This window comes from Pogona vitticeps, chromosome 7 (assembly GCF_051106095.1).
Source record: "Pogona vitticeps strain Pit_001003342236 chromosome 7, PviZW2.1, whole genome shotgun sequence".
Lineage (NCBI taxonomy): Eukaryota > Metazoa > Chordata > Lepidosauria > Squamata > Agamidae > Pogona > Pogona vitticeps.
The window spans coordinates 18,638,485-18,655,550 of record NC_135789.1 but is presented as its reverse complement, the minus strand read 5'-3'; the positions used below and the strand labels follow the sequence as shown (position 1 = coordinate 18,655,550).

Sequence of the window (17,066 nt, the reverse complement as noted above, 5' to 3'; positions counted from 1 at the left end):
GCGGCGGCGGAGTGAGGGAGCGAGGGGATTCGAGATTAAACGCCGGGAGAAGAGGACGAGGAGGGGGCGGGCGGCTCCAATCAGAGACAATAGAAAAACGCCGGTTGAGGATTGGCCAGTTAGAAAAAAATAAAGGCGGGGCTAAAAGGCGAGGGAAGGGAGGGGTTGGAGGTCAAACCGGGTAGAACGAGCCCCGGTTTGGCCACCTTCCGGCCGTCACGCGCGTCCCTAGAACCAATCCGCACCCGGACTCCAGGAAGGCGCCCAATCGGGAAGGCGTATTCAAATAAGCACTCGATGAGCCGGACGCCGCTGAGGGCGCCCCCTCCGGAGGGAGCTACGAAGGCCACGGAGGGACACGAGACCTTCATTCCCCGGCGTCGCCCCTCCGTCCGCGGCCAGCTCCCCGGCTTTGGGCTGGCTATTTGCATTGCCTACTCTGATTATTTGCAAACACAAACACAGGATCAGGCGACCCCTCCCGTCGGCCCTTAAAATACTGCAGTGGAAAACAAAAAGGCCAAAAACAACAAACGGCGAGCTTTCGGGGGGGGGTGCAAATCGCCCTTCACCGGAACAAAACAGAGCCTCCATGTTCAGGAGCAGTCAATCTCAGTCGATTGGAGGGCCAATCCGTCGTTTCCAGGCCAGCAGACCGGAATCGACTTCTGGCGAAGGCAACAAGAAGGCACAAATGGCTTCGCATCTAGAGCCTAAACGGATTCAGATGACTTCTGCCAGCTTTCATGTTTTGTACACTCGGGATTGCAAAAATCCAGTGTATGGAATGGGGCCCTCCTCGGGGCCTGTCTCACGCGCCTCCAGTTTCCATAGGCATCAAAACGGTTTGGATTTCCAGAGCATGTCGACAGGAGACCAGAAAACCGAGTGAAACGAACTTGGGTTCGGAGCACAAAATGCTATGGATGGATTTGGAATCCATTCCGAGTCCCTCCCAATTCGGGGATCCCCCGGGCACCCCTGCTTTTTACCATATGGGCAATGGGAGGGCATGGCCCACCGCGCGCTGGCAACACTTTGTTGCTGCGACCCACCACCTTGGTCCCCAAGCAAAGCCTGCTCCCTTCCTCCCTTCACCTCCTCTACAATCTCAGCAGAACCAGAGAAGGTGGGCCTGCAATTCCATGAGAAGTGATGACGGAGGTAAATCCACTCCAGGCTTCTTTTAATCAGAAACATACTTAAAAGGGGGCATTTCAAGGTGCTGAATCTATTTTCTGGAGTGTGGGAAAAATGCAGCACCCTGGACAGCCCATGTAAAGTTCAGAGCAAAACCCAGGGTGGATGCACGCCACCCGTTCCCCCCTCCTTTCAGAGCAACCAGGCTCTACTGGAACAGCTGATGTAAAAACAACCCATGATCACAATTGATGGCTTCAGAGCTGTCACAGCTAAATCTGGAAAGATCCTTTGGAATGAATTGAGTGACTTTATTTATATCCTGTCTTTCTTTCAATAAAGGAAAACATTAAAAAGTTAATTGGTTTCCATTCTCATTATTTCTCAGCAATGCTGAAAAAGCCAACTTGCTATATCGCATTACTGGTAACTTTAAAGGTTTTTTTTTATTACAAAGAATAAGAGAAAGGCACAGAAGTTTAAAAACACCTCTAGGGATCATCCTAAGATTGCCCTCTAAAATTACCCTTTGAAAGTAACTACAAATGTTCCTCATTACATCAGCAAAACTACCTGAATTGTTTGTTGCATAGTTTTTCAAATGTAACTTAAATTACACACATTTTGCCAAAAAGTAACTAACGACATAAGTATGGGCCTTGGAACTTGTTACCTCAGAGGTTCGCATCAAAGTCAAGACCAGGCCTGTCTGAAGCAGCCACACAATTCCCAGGAGTGGAGAAAAACACAATACATGCATGCTCAGGAGTACTTAAGTAACTCAGAGTGGTTCTTTCTTCCTTTTCTTTCACAGAAAGAGCTCTATGTATGCTCAGAGGTAACCCGGCCCTTCTTTCCATCAGTTTTGCTTCTGCAGTTCTCTCAAGCCAACTAACTCTTCTCCTGTGTGGTCAAGCAAAGACAAACACACAGATATGAGGCAGCACCTTACTAGGAACGACAGGCAACTCCCAACATGTGCTCACAATGCCCACGTCCTAGGGGACATAAATAGATCCAGAAAGGTCAGCCGTACCCATTCTCTTCCTCTTCAAATGGGTTGCACCATATTGTCTGGAGAAGACCGCACTTGGAAGAGTGGAAGGCAGCAGGAAAAGAGGAAGACCTCCATGTGAGAGGGATTGTCTCCCTAAAGGAAGCCACAACTTTTGATTTTGCCAGAGCTGAGCAGGGCTGTGGAGGACGGGACATTTTGGAGAGCCCTCCTTCACAAGGTTGCAAGTAACCTGACAGAACAGCAGTTGGAAGAGAGCCAGGACCAATTTTCATCAGCAAGACTTCGGCTGCGAGACCACTTTGATCCAGCATTAGTCTCTAAACAACTCTCCGTGATCCTTCTAGTCGTAGAAAAGAGGTTTTTGTCTGCCCTGAGCTTATTTAGAAGCTGAACAGGCAACATCATCATCTCTGGTGTTCACAGACAATGTTCCGTTCCACTCTAGTGGCTCCACCCATTGAGTCCCTGAATGCTTGGTGGCCTACAGTTCCCACCATACCCCGATCAGAAGCCATACTGGCCACGGATTCTGGGAATCCAGCAGCATGCCAGAGGAGTCAACGCCAGGAACCAGCCTGACCCAGTGGTCTTTTTGCAAACATTCAACGCCGCTACTCATCCAGCAAGTCCATTCAAAGTCCTTTTATTAAATAGTTTCAAAACTGGGGGAGCAAAAAACACAAGGGGGGGAGAAAAACACCCCTCAAAAAACACAAAACAAAACCACAAAGCAAAACTGAACAGAGGAAACAAAAAATCCTGGTGACAGAAAAAATAATAATAACAAGCCCTCCCGCCCAACTTTTCTCTACAGATCTATGAGAAAAATCATTATCTTATGCTGGCGGATTTCCACCACTCCTAACAAAAATCCCCCACACACGTAACCAGGGTGCAAACATACCAGAGTGGACATAAATCAATGATTTAAAAAAAAAAAACAAATTGTTTTAATGATTTAAATTTTAAAAAACTGATTTTTAAAATTTAAATCGTCAAAAAAAAAAGTTCAGATTGTTTGATTTACAGCCGTTTGATTTCAATCCAATCCACCCTGAAACAGACCCTCTAAACTAAGAACAGGCGACCAGAATGGTCAGGAGGGTGTCCAGGGGAACAAGGGCGCCCCCTAATGGCTGCAAGGGAAACTGCAGCACAAAAAAACAAAGATCAAGGAACCACCCCCACCCCCGAGTCCCAATTCACCAGGTTGTGTTAAAAGGGACAACTTCTTAGCTAGAAAGACAGCTGATGCATCCAAGCATCTTAGCTGTTTACAGGCCAGTCTTGCTCAGAATTCTCCGTGGTCTCAGCAATTCGAAAAGAAAGGAAAAAGTAGACCCGGGGGGGGAGGGGGACGGACCAAAGCTTGACACTCGAAAAATCTCACAACTGGTGTTGTGTTTGCAGCCTGCTGTGCAGGTGCAAGGGGTCAGATTCCTCCCCGCAGCTCGGGATGGGCTTCTCTGAAGTGCTATTGCTCCCTCCCCCGTGCCCTCCGTTGATTCATTTTTTTAAAACCCGAACCAAAGCGACACGACGTGTTTCGTCCCCCCTCCCTTTTTATATAGATATATATTAAAAAAGCCCTCTAACCACCATCCCCCCTCCCTGCCTGCGGAGTCTCCCTCTTGAGGTAGAGTTTTTTCTTTTCTTTTTGTTTTCCTTTCTTTTTTTCTTTTCTTTTTTGTCTCTGGGCCAAAACGGGGCAGGGTGTGTCTGTGTGTGTGTCTGTATGTGTGTGAAGGAGCAAGGGCAGGATCCAAAGTCTCAGCCGGACGCATCGTGGGTTTCAAGTAGAAGGGTCAAGGCAGTTTATTGCTCCTTTCGGGAACCGTAGCGGGAAAGCAGCAGTGGAAGGAAGGCGCTGGAGGGGGGCAAAGGGGAGGAGAGGGGAGACGGGCAGGGGGCCACCCCCCCTGTCAAGACTCCTCGTTGCCCGAATCGTCCTTGTCCCCATAGCAGCTGTCCACTTCGTCGTCCATCTCGTCGTCCTCGTAGTAGTCGTCGTAGAAGAGATCCGAGCCTTCGTCCGGCGCCGGGGTCTTGGTTTTGACGCAGTACTCCGCCAGGGTTGTGGGGACCTTGACGCCGTCGCGCTCGGCATCCGCCTTGGTGCCCAAAACTTGCTTCCTGGGAGGCCAAGAAAACAAGTTTGTTCAACCACCAGGGGGAACTGCATACGAGCATCGAGGTGGGGTTTCTCCTAAAATTCTCCTCTCCTCATTTCTAAATTTCTTCAAATTGTATGCAGCTTCAATACACACTTAAAACATTCCCAGGGTGGTTTACAATTTAATGATTGTTGTTCCCCTGCCCCAAAAGTGAGCCATGTCCTCGATGGAAGGCTGAGTGAACCTTGAGCTGGCTACCCGAGCCTGTGGGGATCGGCCTCAGGTGGTGAGCAGAGTTTTAATTACAGTACTGCAGTTTCAGCATTGCATTTGAGGCTCCTTTGAACCCCCTTCCTTAGTTTTTAATCCAGTTTGATGCCTTCGCCCTGTCCTGTGATGGATGCTGTTCTTCTCTCCTCCGCCCTTTGTCTTATTTCCTCCGCTCCTTTACAGGGAACGAACTAGGTATCAAGTGAGCTAGTGGGGGGATTCTGGATGGGTGAGTACCTGGATGAGCTTCCAATCTTTGGGTCCTGATAAAAACAGAAAGCTAGCGGGGCCTTTGGGAGGTGCATCATGGAGATGGTGGATAACCGTGTGGCACAAGACAAGACAGCAGAAAGGGGAACTCACGGATGCCCTCACACAAGGGGGAGCATCCCCGAGTCTATCTGGGCCATAGTCCAGGGGAGGCCTGGTGCTCAAGGGCCTCCTGGCAACGAAACGGAAGGGGAGGAATGGAAGGTAACAGGCTAACCCATACAACCCACAGGGAATCCATTCCGCACTGATCAGTCTGTTGTACGGCAATGATGACGTGCCATCACGCCAGTCCTGACTTGCAGCAAACTTTTTCAGGGTTTTCTACAGAGAAAGTACTCAGAGGTGGTTTACTTTCTTCCGGGGGGGTGTGTGTGTGTGCCTGAGACTCTGTAGCTTGCCTGAGGCCACCTAGGCTGGCTCTGCTCACGGGAGGCCCAGTGGGGGATTCAAACTCCCAACCTCTGTCCCCACAGCCAAGCTCTCCAGCCAGAGTAACCATCTCCTAACAATAGGTTCTAAGAGCTCATTTTCCCTGGCTGGGTTTTTGAAGGGGTTTAACACGGGCTCCACAAACCTGCTGTGGGAGGACATCTCAAACTTCCCAGAATGAGAACCACAGCATCAAAGCCAGCAGGATGCCCATTCGGCTACAGAAGACGGATCCAGCCGTAAGCGCCGGCTCCCTACACGCTGCCACTCACCGGATAATATCTGTGTATTCCCGATCTTTCCCTCTGCTCTCTTTCCACTTCCTGTACATGACGGAGGCGTCCACGTTGGCGGGAGAGAACGTGTTCGGTTCGTTGAGAAGCGAGATCACGCTAAGGAGGATGGTTCTGGAGTGTTTAAGAAGAAGCAAGAAAAGGAATTGAAAAGAAGAAAAAATGTCAAAGGGGTTTACCACCATGTCATCAAACCATTCTGGAGTTGGCATATGACAGGTCGTAATCATGCAAATACCCCTTTTCTATCCCATCGAAAGGAAGCGGACGGTGTGTGTGTGTGGTCAAATGATTCGTTTGACACATGGTGCTGGAGGAGAGCTTCGCGGAAACTCTTTGAATATGAACCAGTGGATCCCAGATTTTTAACTCTCTCTGGAGGCAAAAAATGTGGTAACGGAGGCTGTCCTATTTTGGACATGTTGTGAGAAGGCAGGATTTCCTAGATGAGGCCATCCTGCTGGGAAAGGGGGAAGGCAGCAGGGAAAGAGGAAGACCCCAATGACCGGCTCCCTAAAGAAACCACAACTTTTGAGTCTGCAAGAACTGAGCAGGGCTGTGGAGGACAGGACCTTTCGCAGAGCGCTCGTTCACAGGGTGACCAGACATCAGAAGTGACTTAACAGCACAGAACAAATACAAATGACAGCCTTCCAACAGAGACACAGAATCACTTGAGTCCTTGGTCTCCTGGGTAATGGACAGAGATCCATGTGTTTCATTTACTATCACATTAGTAATTAATTGTTTTTTAAAGAATAATTCATTGTGAATTGTGACATAGGTCACCAATTCCCCTGCTGGACTGCTCTAACAGTTAAGAAGTTTTTTTCCCCTGAAGATTCAGCTGAAATCCAGCTTCCTGTCGCTTGAGCCCATGGTTGCACTCTGGGAAGATGGAGGACAGACCCTGCCCCTCCTGCATAGGACAGCCTTTCAAGCATTTGCAAAGTGCTCTCAGATCTCCCCTCCATCTTCTTTTCTAAACAGGTCCAATTCTTTCAGCCTTTCTTCGCAGGGTTTGGTTTCCAACCCCCTGATCCTCCTCCTTCTTGCCTTGCTCTGAACCTGCTCCAATTTCTCAGCATCCTTCTTGAAGTGTGGTGTCCAGAACTGGATGCAGGACTCAAGAGGAGGCCTAACCAGTGCCAAATAAAGAAGGATGATCTGGAGACTAGACTTATAAAGCAAGACAAATAAATACTTCCTTTTAGCTCCAGAAGCCGAGCTCAAGCAGCCCTCCTGGTAGGACGGCTGACGGGATGAAACCAGCTGGGTCTCCCAGCACCCCTAGCTAGGGCAGTGATTTTCAACCAGTGGGGAACAACACCCCCCCTTGCACCTCTGAGTCTGTTCTGGCCACACAAGTCCCTGTATCCGGCCACAGATGTTCCCAGAATCCTGGCCGCTCTGGAGGGAGGCAGGTCCCCAGGGACATGGGGTCAAGCCAAAGAACGTGGCAGAACCAGGAAGAAGTGGGTTTTAAAGCCGGAGACTTCAGCTTCTTTCTGACTCAGACCCAGTTTCTGAAGGGCCATGGATGAGGAGAGGTGGCCTCCTTCTGTCCCGGACTGGAGGAAAAAAAGGGCTCAAGGCTGCTGGCGCCTGGAGGCTGGAACTAAAGGCCCACGTGAGGGCAGGACAATCTGTGTGTGAAATCCTGCCCTGTGATTTTCGCTCCAGAGGCTTCCAGCCTTGGTGCTGAACTTAACGGACCGCCTTTGACGCTCACGTTTTAAACTTCAAAGTTGTCCTCGCTCCTCGGAGGTGGGAAGGGAGGCCAGCCAGCAAGGGAGGACGGGGGGGGGAAGGTCCTCACCTGACGTTCTGGGTTGGGTTCCACCTTTCCGAGGGCAGCTCCCCGCTCTGTGGGTCGTCCACCGGGGGATGCAGGATGGAGATGCAAACGTCTCCCGTCTGAAAAGACAGGTATTGGTCATTTTTAGCATACAAAATCTAAGCCAGAGTGTGGAACATGTTTTTTTTTAAAGGCAAAAAAGGTGGAAACTTGAGTCCATTCATTTGGCAGACACAATGCAACCCGTGGCTGCATAGCTAAAAATTCTCCCTGTGGCACATTTGGAAAGCAAGCCTTCTCAAACACTCATGGACACGTCAAGGTGTTCAGCGTCCTTCTTGGGGCAGAAAACAAATGGGAGAAATCTGTTTTTTTGGGAGGCTTATGTACTCCTCCTAAGAGGAGCTGTTGTGAAATGCCCAGTCCCTAAAGGCCTGACGGGCACAGGCGCCAGCTTTGTTTTGGCACCGTGTTAAAACATGCCCTCCCTTGGAACCTGCGGTGCAGAGTGCCGACTCAGGGTTCGCGCTGTTTTAAAGGGGTCGGAACCCTTCCCGCTTTTGAGTGGTTTGCCCAATTTGAATTTGTAAACAGGCACTGCTTAATGTCGTTTTTATGTCTGTATCCCACTCTGGGGACCTCGGATCTGGTGCTAACCAGGAGAGGCCCTTCTCTCGGTCCCGCCACCCTGAGGTCTCTTTGGTGGGGACCCGGGAGAGGGGACCCTTCTCCGTGGCTCCTAGAGGAACTCCCTGCCACTGGAGGCCAGGCTGGGTCCCTCTTGGCTCTCCTCCTGCTGGCAGGCAAAGGCCTTTCTCTTCAGGCAGGTAGACAGCCCAGCTGCAACAAGGCCAAACTCCGAGGCCATGCGCACGTCCCGACAGTGCTTCCAAGCGCAGCAACGAAATCTGGGCCTGGTGAGGAGATGGTGCGGGAACAGAGGCATTAACACGGCTGAAGGCAGGGCTTAGGCTTTGTGGAAGCAGAGTAGCCAGGAAGCTGGAGGGAGCGCCACCCTCTCCGAACCCACGAGGGACGGGCGGAGGCTTCTGACGGCTTCCCAGCCTTCCGTGGGGTGACTCCTGCTCCTGCCCGTGGCCTGGCAGCCTTACCTCGTAGATGTTGGGGTGCCACATTTTGGTCAGGAACCGAAAGGCTGGCGGGGAGTATGGGTAGTCGATGGGGAACCGGAGGCGAGCCTGTGAAGGAAGAGTGAGAGGACGAGGAGCGTTAGGAACGAGTGCAGGAGCAGACTGGCCCGAGGCGGTGGGCATCCACAACACCCCACGGCAAAGGAGGTGGTCCCTCTGAGAACGGCAACGGGAGAAGGGCCTGGATCTGGTAAAACGGAAGGCAGGGTACCCCTGGCTCACAAGCAGGCCGGCAATGGTCCATCTGTGGCCCACCAGGTCTGCTCGGGCTTCCTCCCACTTCCCTCCCCCGCATTGCACAAGTGCCACCTGGTCCGCCGGTCTGCCAAATGCCCACTCGAGGTTTTAAGCAACGGGGAGTTTCCTCCCGTCCTGGCCGAGCGAGTTGAACCCGACTGGCCCCAGGAATCCTGCCCTCCTGGCCCTGCAAGCTCGGGGCAGGTTGTTTTTGAGTTGGCCTGGCTCCGGTCTGGCCGGTCCAGCAGGCGGAAAACTTCCTCCTCCTTTGTATGCCCGGCACTCTGGTTAAAAAGGGCCCTGGGAGCAGAGAAGGGAGAGCAGTCGGGCCAGAGAGCCGGATGGGGGCAGGAGACACCCTTCCTGCCCAACGCACAGGGAAGATGCTGAAGTAGCTTGTGGAACTTCTTGCCACTGGATAGAGGAGCCAGGAGAGTACGTAGGGACTTCAGTGTCTCAAAATCAGATTGAATTAAACAGTGAGATCTACCCAGAATTAATGTTCTGTGAACCAAGGAGCACGGGGAGCCTGCACTGAGCCATGAGACGCATGAAGCGGCCTTCAGACGGTCAACACTCAGTTAATCAGAAGGGGCCTTTCATCCGACCTGCATCGCAGAATCGTCGTAAGCAAAAAACGAGGGAGGGGAAGGGCTGTACAGGCACCCACAAGCTCAGTGGAGGAAAGAAAAAAACAGGGGTTCAAACAGAAAGGTGCCACCCGGCGCCCCAAAACCTCCTTAGTCTCTTGTTCTGAGCCCGTTCAGTGCGAGGGTCTTCCCAGTACTAAATCCCCCTCCTTGGGAGAGCTCACGCTGTTGGCTAGAACGTTTACAAACCTTCCATGACATCACAGCAGCTCAACCAATGGCTGGGGGGAGGCTTTCCCAAGGGCATCCCCCACCTTGGCTAGCTTCCATGACATCACAGCGACGCAACCAATGGCACGGGAAGGCGCCCCAAAGCCTGAACCCCGGCTGGGTAACATGCTGGCAAGCCTTCTGTTGCCATTACAGCATCTCAACCCATGGCTGGGGAAGCCTCCCAAAGTATAACCCCTGGGCTAAGCCTGCACTTTACCGGGTTCTCAAAAACAGGACAAGAGAACAACACACTCCAGTTGGCTTTATTTGGTTTATTTTGCGTACTCCGGGTGAGTCAGGCAACACCAACATCAAACAGACACTCCTTGGATGTCGTTTTACCAAGAACTGACTCACTGTGCCTTCGTTTTGAGCACCACCCAAATCTCAGCTCCGATTCCCGGCTGCCCAGGCCCATCCACCCTTGCCCGGGGCAATGGAGCAACACCCTTGGGTAACGGAGTGTCGACTCTCCGGCTTCTCACTTTAGACCATCAGCAGACACACATAATGGATCGCGGGCGGACGGGCAAGGAGACGTAGTGAAACGGATCAGATCTGGGAATAGGAAGCTGCCCCAAGTAGACTTTGTCTAGGGGGGGCGGGGTAAAAATCTAATAAAAGTTTTAAAAAAAGTTTAAAAAAAAGATTGCCCTCCATCACAAACCTGGTTAGGGGGCTGCCCACTTGTGAAAAGAGCAGCTTTTCAAGAACATGGGGAAATGCGCCTTGGGATATCGCAGGAAACAGACCGGCTACAGACAGAACAATGCCCTTCCATGCCAAGAGAAGATGATGGGAGGGCAGGCTCGGATCTTTACTTCAATGCTGGAGGCATCCTAAAATTGCAGAGTTGGTCAGGGACACCTAAAGCGAAGCAGTCTGAGACCCTGTGGATGCAGGACCTCCCTCCCCGAGATGGGCTCCCAAGCTCTGTTTAAATGCCTCTCGCGAAAGACAGCACGCTACCCTTGCAAGGTAGGACATGCTACTGCTCAGCGCTCTTTCTTCGTCTTTAGGGTGAACCTTCAAAACCTCTAGGAATCCTGAAAACCTGGAGAGTGGCTGCTCGTCATGAAGTTACACGGGTCAAAGGTCCGATGGAGGAGAAATCTGAACTTTTATCTCTCAGGCCGAAATATTTCTGCAAAAGCTATATGGTGGGAAGAAGCCAAGACGGTCTTTGGTGCAGAAGGTGGGAAAGTGACAGACAGACACAGACAGACCTCCCATCCCAGAATGATCTAGCCAGTATGACAGCCCTAATGTTATAAAAGCTTGGGACGGGGGGGGGGGGGGAGGAGCTGGCTTTGGGGTGGGGGGAACGAGAGACACTCAGTGTTTCTAGAAAGGTTTGTCCCCATGAAGGGATTCTCTCCTCCGCTTCCAGAACAGCAGAAAAAGGCCTCACATGGAAAAATCAAAATTGAACAGAAGGGGAAACCTGGCAGAACGCACCGTTCTCTCTCTCTCTTTTTGTTAAAGAAGCACTAAATCAATCAGAGAAACAGACACACTTTTTCCTGGTGGAAGCTGGCCAATCCGATATTTGCACATAGAGGGGCTGTTCCTGGTTTTGATGACGAAACGCGCCTTACCTACACAAATCAGCTCTTCACGTCACCCAGTCCTGCTTCCCCACAAGGTTGAAAAGTGAACGGTGCGGGATCAAGTCCCCGGGAACAAATCAAGTGTTTTTTCCCGTGGCCAGCTGGCTGCCCCGGGTAGAAACCAACAAGCAGGACTAGAGCCTCTTGTACTCCTCACCTACCGCATCTATAAGTACTCCCTGAGATAGACTACTCCTGGGAATGGAAGGTCAGTCTCGGTATTATAATAAACCTCCATGAGAGGAGCCCATCTTGTCTGGCTTCTTATTCAGAATAACCCCCTTCCCTATATGACACCTCGGTATCTATAATGGTCACGTGGCAGAAATTATTTAAAGCAACCGTTTCTGGATTTCCCCCCTCTGATGAAACCCGTCTAGGTGGCCAGCTGGACAACTTGCTCGCAGGTTAATTCCCAAAATGGCTCATAAAGCGGTAGCGCTCCACAGTTTCAGAGAAAGCACGGGGGAGGTACCCCCCCAATCCACATGGAAATGTCAGTTTTCACCACTAAGAGAAAGCTAAGTTCCAGTCCTCATGAAGAGAGAGCTGGCTGAAATGAGAAGCTCCGGGAGGCAAAGGCAGATAGCAGATCGGAGTGACGGTCTGCTTGGAGGAGTACAGTATTTTATAAACCAGCCGCCATGATGTTCCCAAAACTGAGCAGCAATCCTTCACCCTTGGAACCTTCTGCCACTAGAGCTATGCACCTTCCCCATTCCGAAGGGTTAAGAATGCTGGGACTTGTAGTCCAAAATGCCTGAGGGCTACCAGGGTGAGCAAGGCTCTGGTTACAGCCCACTGTCTAACACAAGCTCATTAAGCGGTTCTTTCGGCCTGCAATACAGGGAAGACACCAGCGTCCTACAGCGACCCTCTTCTGCTGGGTTCACTTAAAAAGGATAGGCGCACCAAAGACTTAATATCTGCCTGACTCATGTGGGGAAGAGGCCATCGTTTTGGTTTGCTCATTGCTGGCGGCCTTCAGCAACACACCCCAGGGAGGTGTATGTTTTAAGATGTCCCTGGAAGGAAGTCGCCAACTCCAGGTTGACTCAGACAAGCACCCTTTCCGCCCAGTCCAGCCAGTACGGGAAATGTCGGGTTGCCCCATGTGACCTCGTTGGCCAACCTTCGTCTGGGAAGCCGAGTCTTCTTGCCAAATCTGTGTGATCTACTGGCCCTTTGCCCAGATAGACAAAATGTCACCTCTGGGGCTCCCGCTGGAACAGGGAAGAAAGTATGGCCGCACGCAATGGCACAAAGAGGAGCGTTCTCTCACTCTTCTCTTCTGACGCACGCTAACCATGGTTTAGCACACCTTTGAAACCCTAAACCCCGGTTAGCATCCAAGGTGGTTTGCGGAAACGAAGCCAGCTTCATAAAACTATGATCAAAAGTTCTTTCTACCAGTCATAATCATCTTGGAACGGCAGAGCTGGAAGGCACCCCTAAAGATCATCCAGTCCAGCCCCTGTCCACGAGGCCCAGTGGGTGGAATCAAACTCCTAACCTCTGGCTCTGCTGGCAGATGCCGAAACCATGGAATTATAATAATAGCGTAACACCTCTTCCAGCCCTCTAGACCTTGTGAGTGAAGGGGAACACAGCCCTCCAGCGGCGCACAACTACAATTCCCATCACCCTTGATTAGTGCTTTGCAATTCAATGCCCATAAGTTGTAAAACCCTTAAAGTTTCAGTGCTTGGATATCTAGATTCAAGAGGAGGGTGAGGAGAACGGATTGTCTGAAATCCACCTTCCAAATCATTCTCCTTCCAGATGCTGAACTACAACTCTCATCATCTTCAACCAGCACAGCCAGGGGCCGCCAGGTTGGGTGTGTGTGTGTGTGTGAGTGTATTTCCATGAAAGGTTGGCCACTTACGGCCCTCCCTCCCTCACACTGCTCCATGAGTGCAACACATTAATTGGGTTGTTTACAGCAGGATAAACACAGTAGACATTAAGTTAGATTAAATGGGTAAACAACACTCAAGCAATGCTCTTAATATTGTCAGCTGCCTTGGGTACTCCTCTTCAGGAAGAAGGCGAAGCACAAACACTTTAAACAAATAATCAGGTTTATGCTGTTTATGACAGTGGATATGACACACTCAAAATTCCTGGTGTGTAACTGGAAACTATCCCTGTTGTAAGAAATGATTCCCCACGAATGAGGTCACGGCGGATAAAAGGACAAAACATGAGACTTTACAGCATGTTACTTCACATGTTTACTCAGAAGTAACTCGGCACTCCACCAGGGGGTGATTTATTATTAGAAAACTGAATTACAGGTACTCAGAAAAAGGGCAGGTTGGCAAGGGTCAAGAAACACCTCCAGGTCAGAAACTCTGCCAAAACAACAGCTTTAAATATTAATATTTTAATTCATGTTTATTTCAACTCAGGGTTATCTAGATGTGCGCAGTTAGACATTCCTCTCAACTGGGTCAATTTTGGGGATCTGAGCCCCGAAAAGTACAATTTCAAACCTTGGTTGTAATATAGAAGATGATGGTATTCACACCGTACTACTGTTTACACTTCCTCATATTAGTACACTTCTAGATTGACTTGAAACCCACAAAACGAAATGATTTTACTGCTCTCTCTTCATTCTGCTTCCCCCTTATTGTTTCTGCCGTCTCTTTCCTATGTTTCGCCTTGACAAAACTCAATTGATGTTTATCATCTCCTTTGGGACTCTGCCTTCGAAAAATATTTACATGTAAATCTGTAAAGCGAAACTTGACTGTCGACATTTGGGGATTTATATGATTTAAGACTCCGGCAAGATTAAGGAGTTTAAAAAGCCTGTCCTTAGAGCCGGATAGTCTTAAGAAGTTGGAAGGTTCACTTTTCCTCCCTGCTTCATCTCCAGAATGAACTCGAGCCAGGAATGAGCGGGGGGGGGGGGAAGGGGAACGGACGGACACGGACTACAACTCCCAGGACAAAGCCCAGCCGGAACGCGGAAACTTACTTTTCAACAATTACAAGCTCCCAGGCTTGGAGGTCTCTTTTTTGGGGGGGGGGCATCATCCCCCTATGGGCTTTCCTTCTTTGGACTCCAAGCCCCACCCCCCCTTCCGGGCTCTCCTTCTCTGGACTGGCTGGGGACGATGGGGCTTGTAGTCTCCCCCCAACTCTTTGTTTTGTGTGTCTTTGTGTGAGATTCCTCCTCTTCTTTTTTCCCTCCTCCCTTCCTCGCTCCTCCCTGCCCCTCACCTTGAAGTAGCCGCCCTCGTAGTGGGTGTTGGGGGGCCCGAAGATGGCCACCTCCCAGTGGTAGAGGTCCCCCTCGTCCACTAGGCTGACGCGGAAGCCCTCCACGGGCTCCTCCTGCAGCCCCTTCAGCTCCAGCAGCAGCGCCTTCTGCGAACTGGGCACCGCCGGCCGCGCCATGCTCGCCGCCGAGACAGGAAGAGGTAGGCCCCGAAAGAAGCCGGGGGCTCGCGTGAGCGCAGCGGCCGGGGGCAACGGGTTGGGCGCAGGGAGGCGGGACTCCAAGGAGCGCCGCTCGCTGGAGGAGGAAGAGCCGAGCGCCCAACGAGCTCCGCGCGCGGGGTGACCTGGGAGGCGTAGTTCTGAGGGGGAGGGTCAAGGAAGAAGGGGCGGGGGGCGAGCAGCCCCGCCTCTTCGCCCGCGCCAAGGCCAATGGAAGGTGGCTCCAGAGGAGGCAGAAGGCGGGGCCGGGAGGGGGTACCACCGGGAAGGACTACAGCTCCCGAGAGCCTCTGGGAGGAGCCTCTTGGGGGCGAAGGGAAAAAAAGAAAAGAGACGTCAGGAAGACATTCGCTAATAAGACTCTCGGGAGGGAGGCCTGGCGAGTGGGGCGGAGCCTCGAGAGAGACATAGAGCTAGGTCAATTAGAGCGATATCCCCTCTCTCCCACCTCCGAATTTTCAGCCCGCCTAATTCTTGTCATCAGCAATTAGGTGTAAAGGTTCCCATTGACAATTTTTTTGTCCAGTCGTGTCCGACTCTAGGGGGCGGCGCTCATCCCGCTCTTCAAGCCATAGAGCCAGCGTTTTGTCCGAAGACAATCTTTCCGTGGTCACATGGCCAGTGTGATTTAGACACGGTGTACAGATCGTTAATCCTGCAGTTAATTATGATGGGCAGGTGAGCTCTTGGGGATGTGTATATAGATACAACACTGTATCTATAAAGGGCTCCATGGTTTCAGGTCTCTGGATGCAGATGGATAAGTTGGGAGTTCAAATCCCCCCAGTGGGCTTCTTTGATAGGGGCTGGATTGGATGATCTTTAGGGATCCCTTCCAGCTCTCCAGTTGTTGTTGTTGTTGTTGTTGTTGTTGTTGTTGCTGCTGCTGCTGCTGCTATTGTTGTTGTTGTTGTTTTGTTGTTGTTAAATAATATAATGAATACTGTATATATTATGTATTTATAAACTATTAGCTATATTTGACTATTATATTTATGTTAAAATTATATTTTTTTATTTATTTAAAATATTTTGTATGCCATTTTTCTCCTTGAAAAGGTCCCAAGGCTGCTTATAGCAATGAAAGACAATATTTAAAGTTGAAAACAATGAGGATACAACAGTGGTTAGAAGACAATATCTAAAACTATGAACTATGAATAAGATGCATCTTAAGGCAGAGATCAATAATTATAAATAGCTGCTATCAACCTTGTTATTTATTGTTGAGCATTTCTTTACAATATTTATACCCTGTCTTCTTTGTCACAAGGCAGCTTATAACATTAAAAATAAAACAATTTAATATTAACAGCAAACTTGAAAACCAAAACAGCAGCCCAACCCCTAGGCTCCAGGCCACTGAAGTCAAGCTTGCCAGATGTATATCCCACATTTATATAAAGATGTCCATCTATCTCTTCTTAGTTAACGGGCACATGAAGCAGGTGTCTTCCCCAGGGAAGTTGGGTGGCCTCTTGTGAGAAAGCACAGGGATTTTTATTTATCTATTTAGAAGAGTGTGCCGCTTCTGGCATTCCAGAAAAAGCAAGGTGTGAGCTGCCTTCTTTCCAACGTCAAAGCAGGAGGAGGGCGAGAACTGGTTGTGATGATTTGTGTTTTTATGTGTATTAGAGTGGGATATGTAGTCCTAAGATTGTCCCAATAGCATCCATTTTGAGTTAAAGTCTGTTCTGTAGTAGGAAAGTTTTACATGCTGTTCCAGAGAAACTTCACTCTCTGGTTATCTCGTTGCTAAGATGAGCAGAGAGCAGAGAGTTTCGTAGTCAAAATAATTCTGCCACAAAGAATGATAACAACTGAAGCTCCATGAGAAAGTTAGGCGGGACAACAAGGCCCAGGAGGCATTCTGGGAAGAAGAAGTAAGAAGAGGAGAGGGCGAAAGATGGAGTTTGCCTGAGAAAGGGGCAGACACGTGCTTTTCCCATAATGGACTGGTTTTCATCTAGCATCAGCCTTTGAAGACCCAAGACACGTGAGATGGACGATTTATGCTTTTTGTTAGTTAGCATAGTTTCATTTCTTTATTTTTTTAGCTGGAGTGGGGGAGTGGTGTGTTCCGTTAGTCTTGAATGAAAATGTACCTACTGACTTAATTTACTATCAACTGAAACCTTTTCTAAAGTAATTCTTTTTAATAAAACAGTAATGATTGATTTCTAACTAGAAGCATTGTTTCTTGAACAGACTAGCTGAATGTCTAATTGGCCACGTGGGTTTGCTACCAAACTTTCAGAGCCAAATCATTCTGAGATATCTCCTGGTTATGACTGTGTTGCTTTCTTAATAAGGAGATTGGCCTCTGAGTAAGAAAATTTAGACAGAACTTGGCTGAGTTCAATTGGCTCTGCTCAGCAGTTAGAGGTTTGTCTGGTTTTCTTACTCATCCCAATTTC

The 17,066-nt window shown here is 49.9% G+C and overlaps 1 protein-coding gene across 1 annotated transcript; it reads right to left on the bottom strand.

The window, feature by feature from the left end:
- Positions 1–2,785: 2,785 nt before the first annotated feature.
- On the bottom strand, positions 2,786–14,784 carry CDC34 (cell division cycle 34, ubiquitin conjugating enzyme). Its single transcript, XM_020794212.3, has 5 exons — positions 14,431–14,784; positions 8,448–8,534; positions 7,357–7,454; positions 5,517–5,651; positions 2,786–4,291 (listed from the first exon to the last, which is right to left on the bottom strand). Exons 1-5 carry the CDS (start codon positions 14,605–14,607, stop codon positions 4,081–4,083), a joined length of 708 nt encoding a protein of 235 aa, XP_020649871.2. The 5' UTR covers positions 14,608–14,784; the 3' UTR covers positions 2,786–4,080.
- Between the last annotated feature and the right edge of the window lie 2,282 nt (positions 14,785–17,066).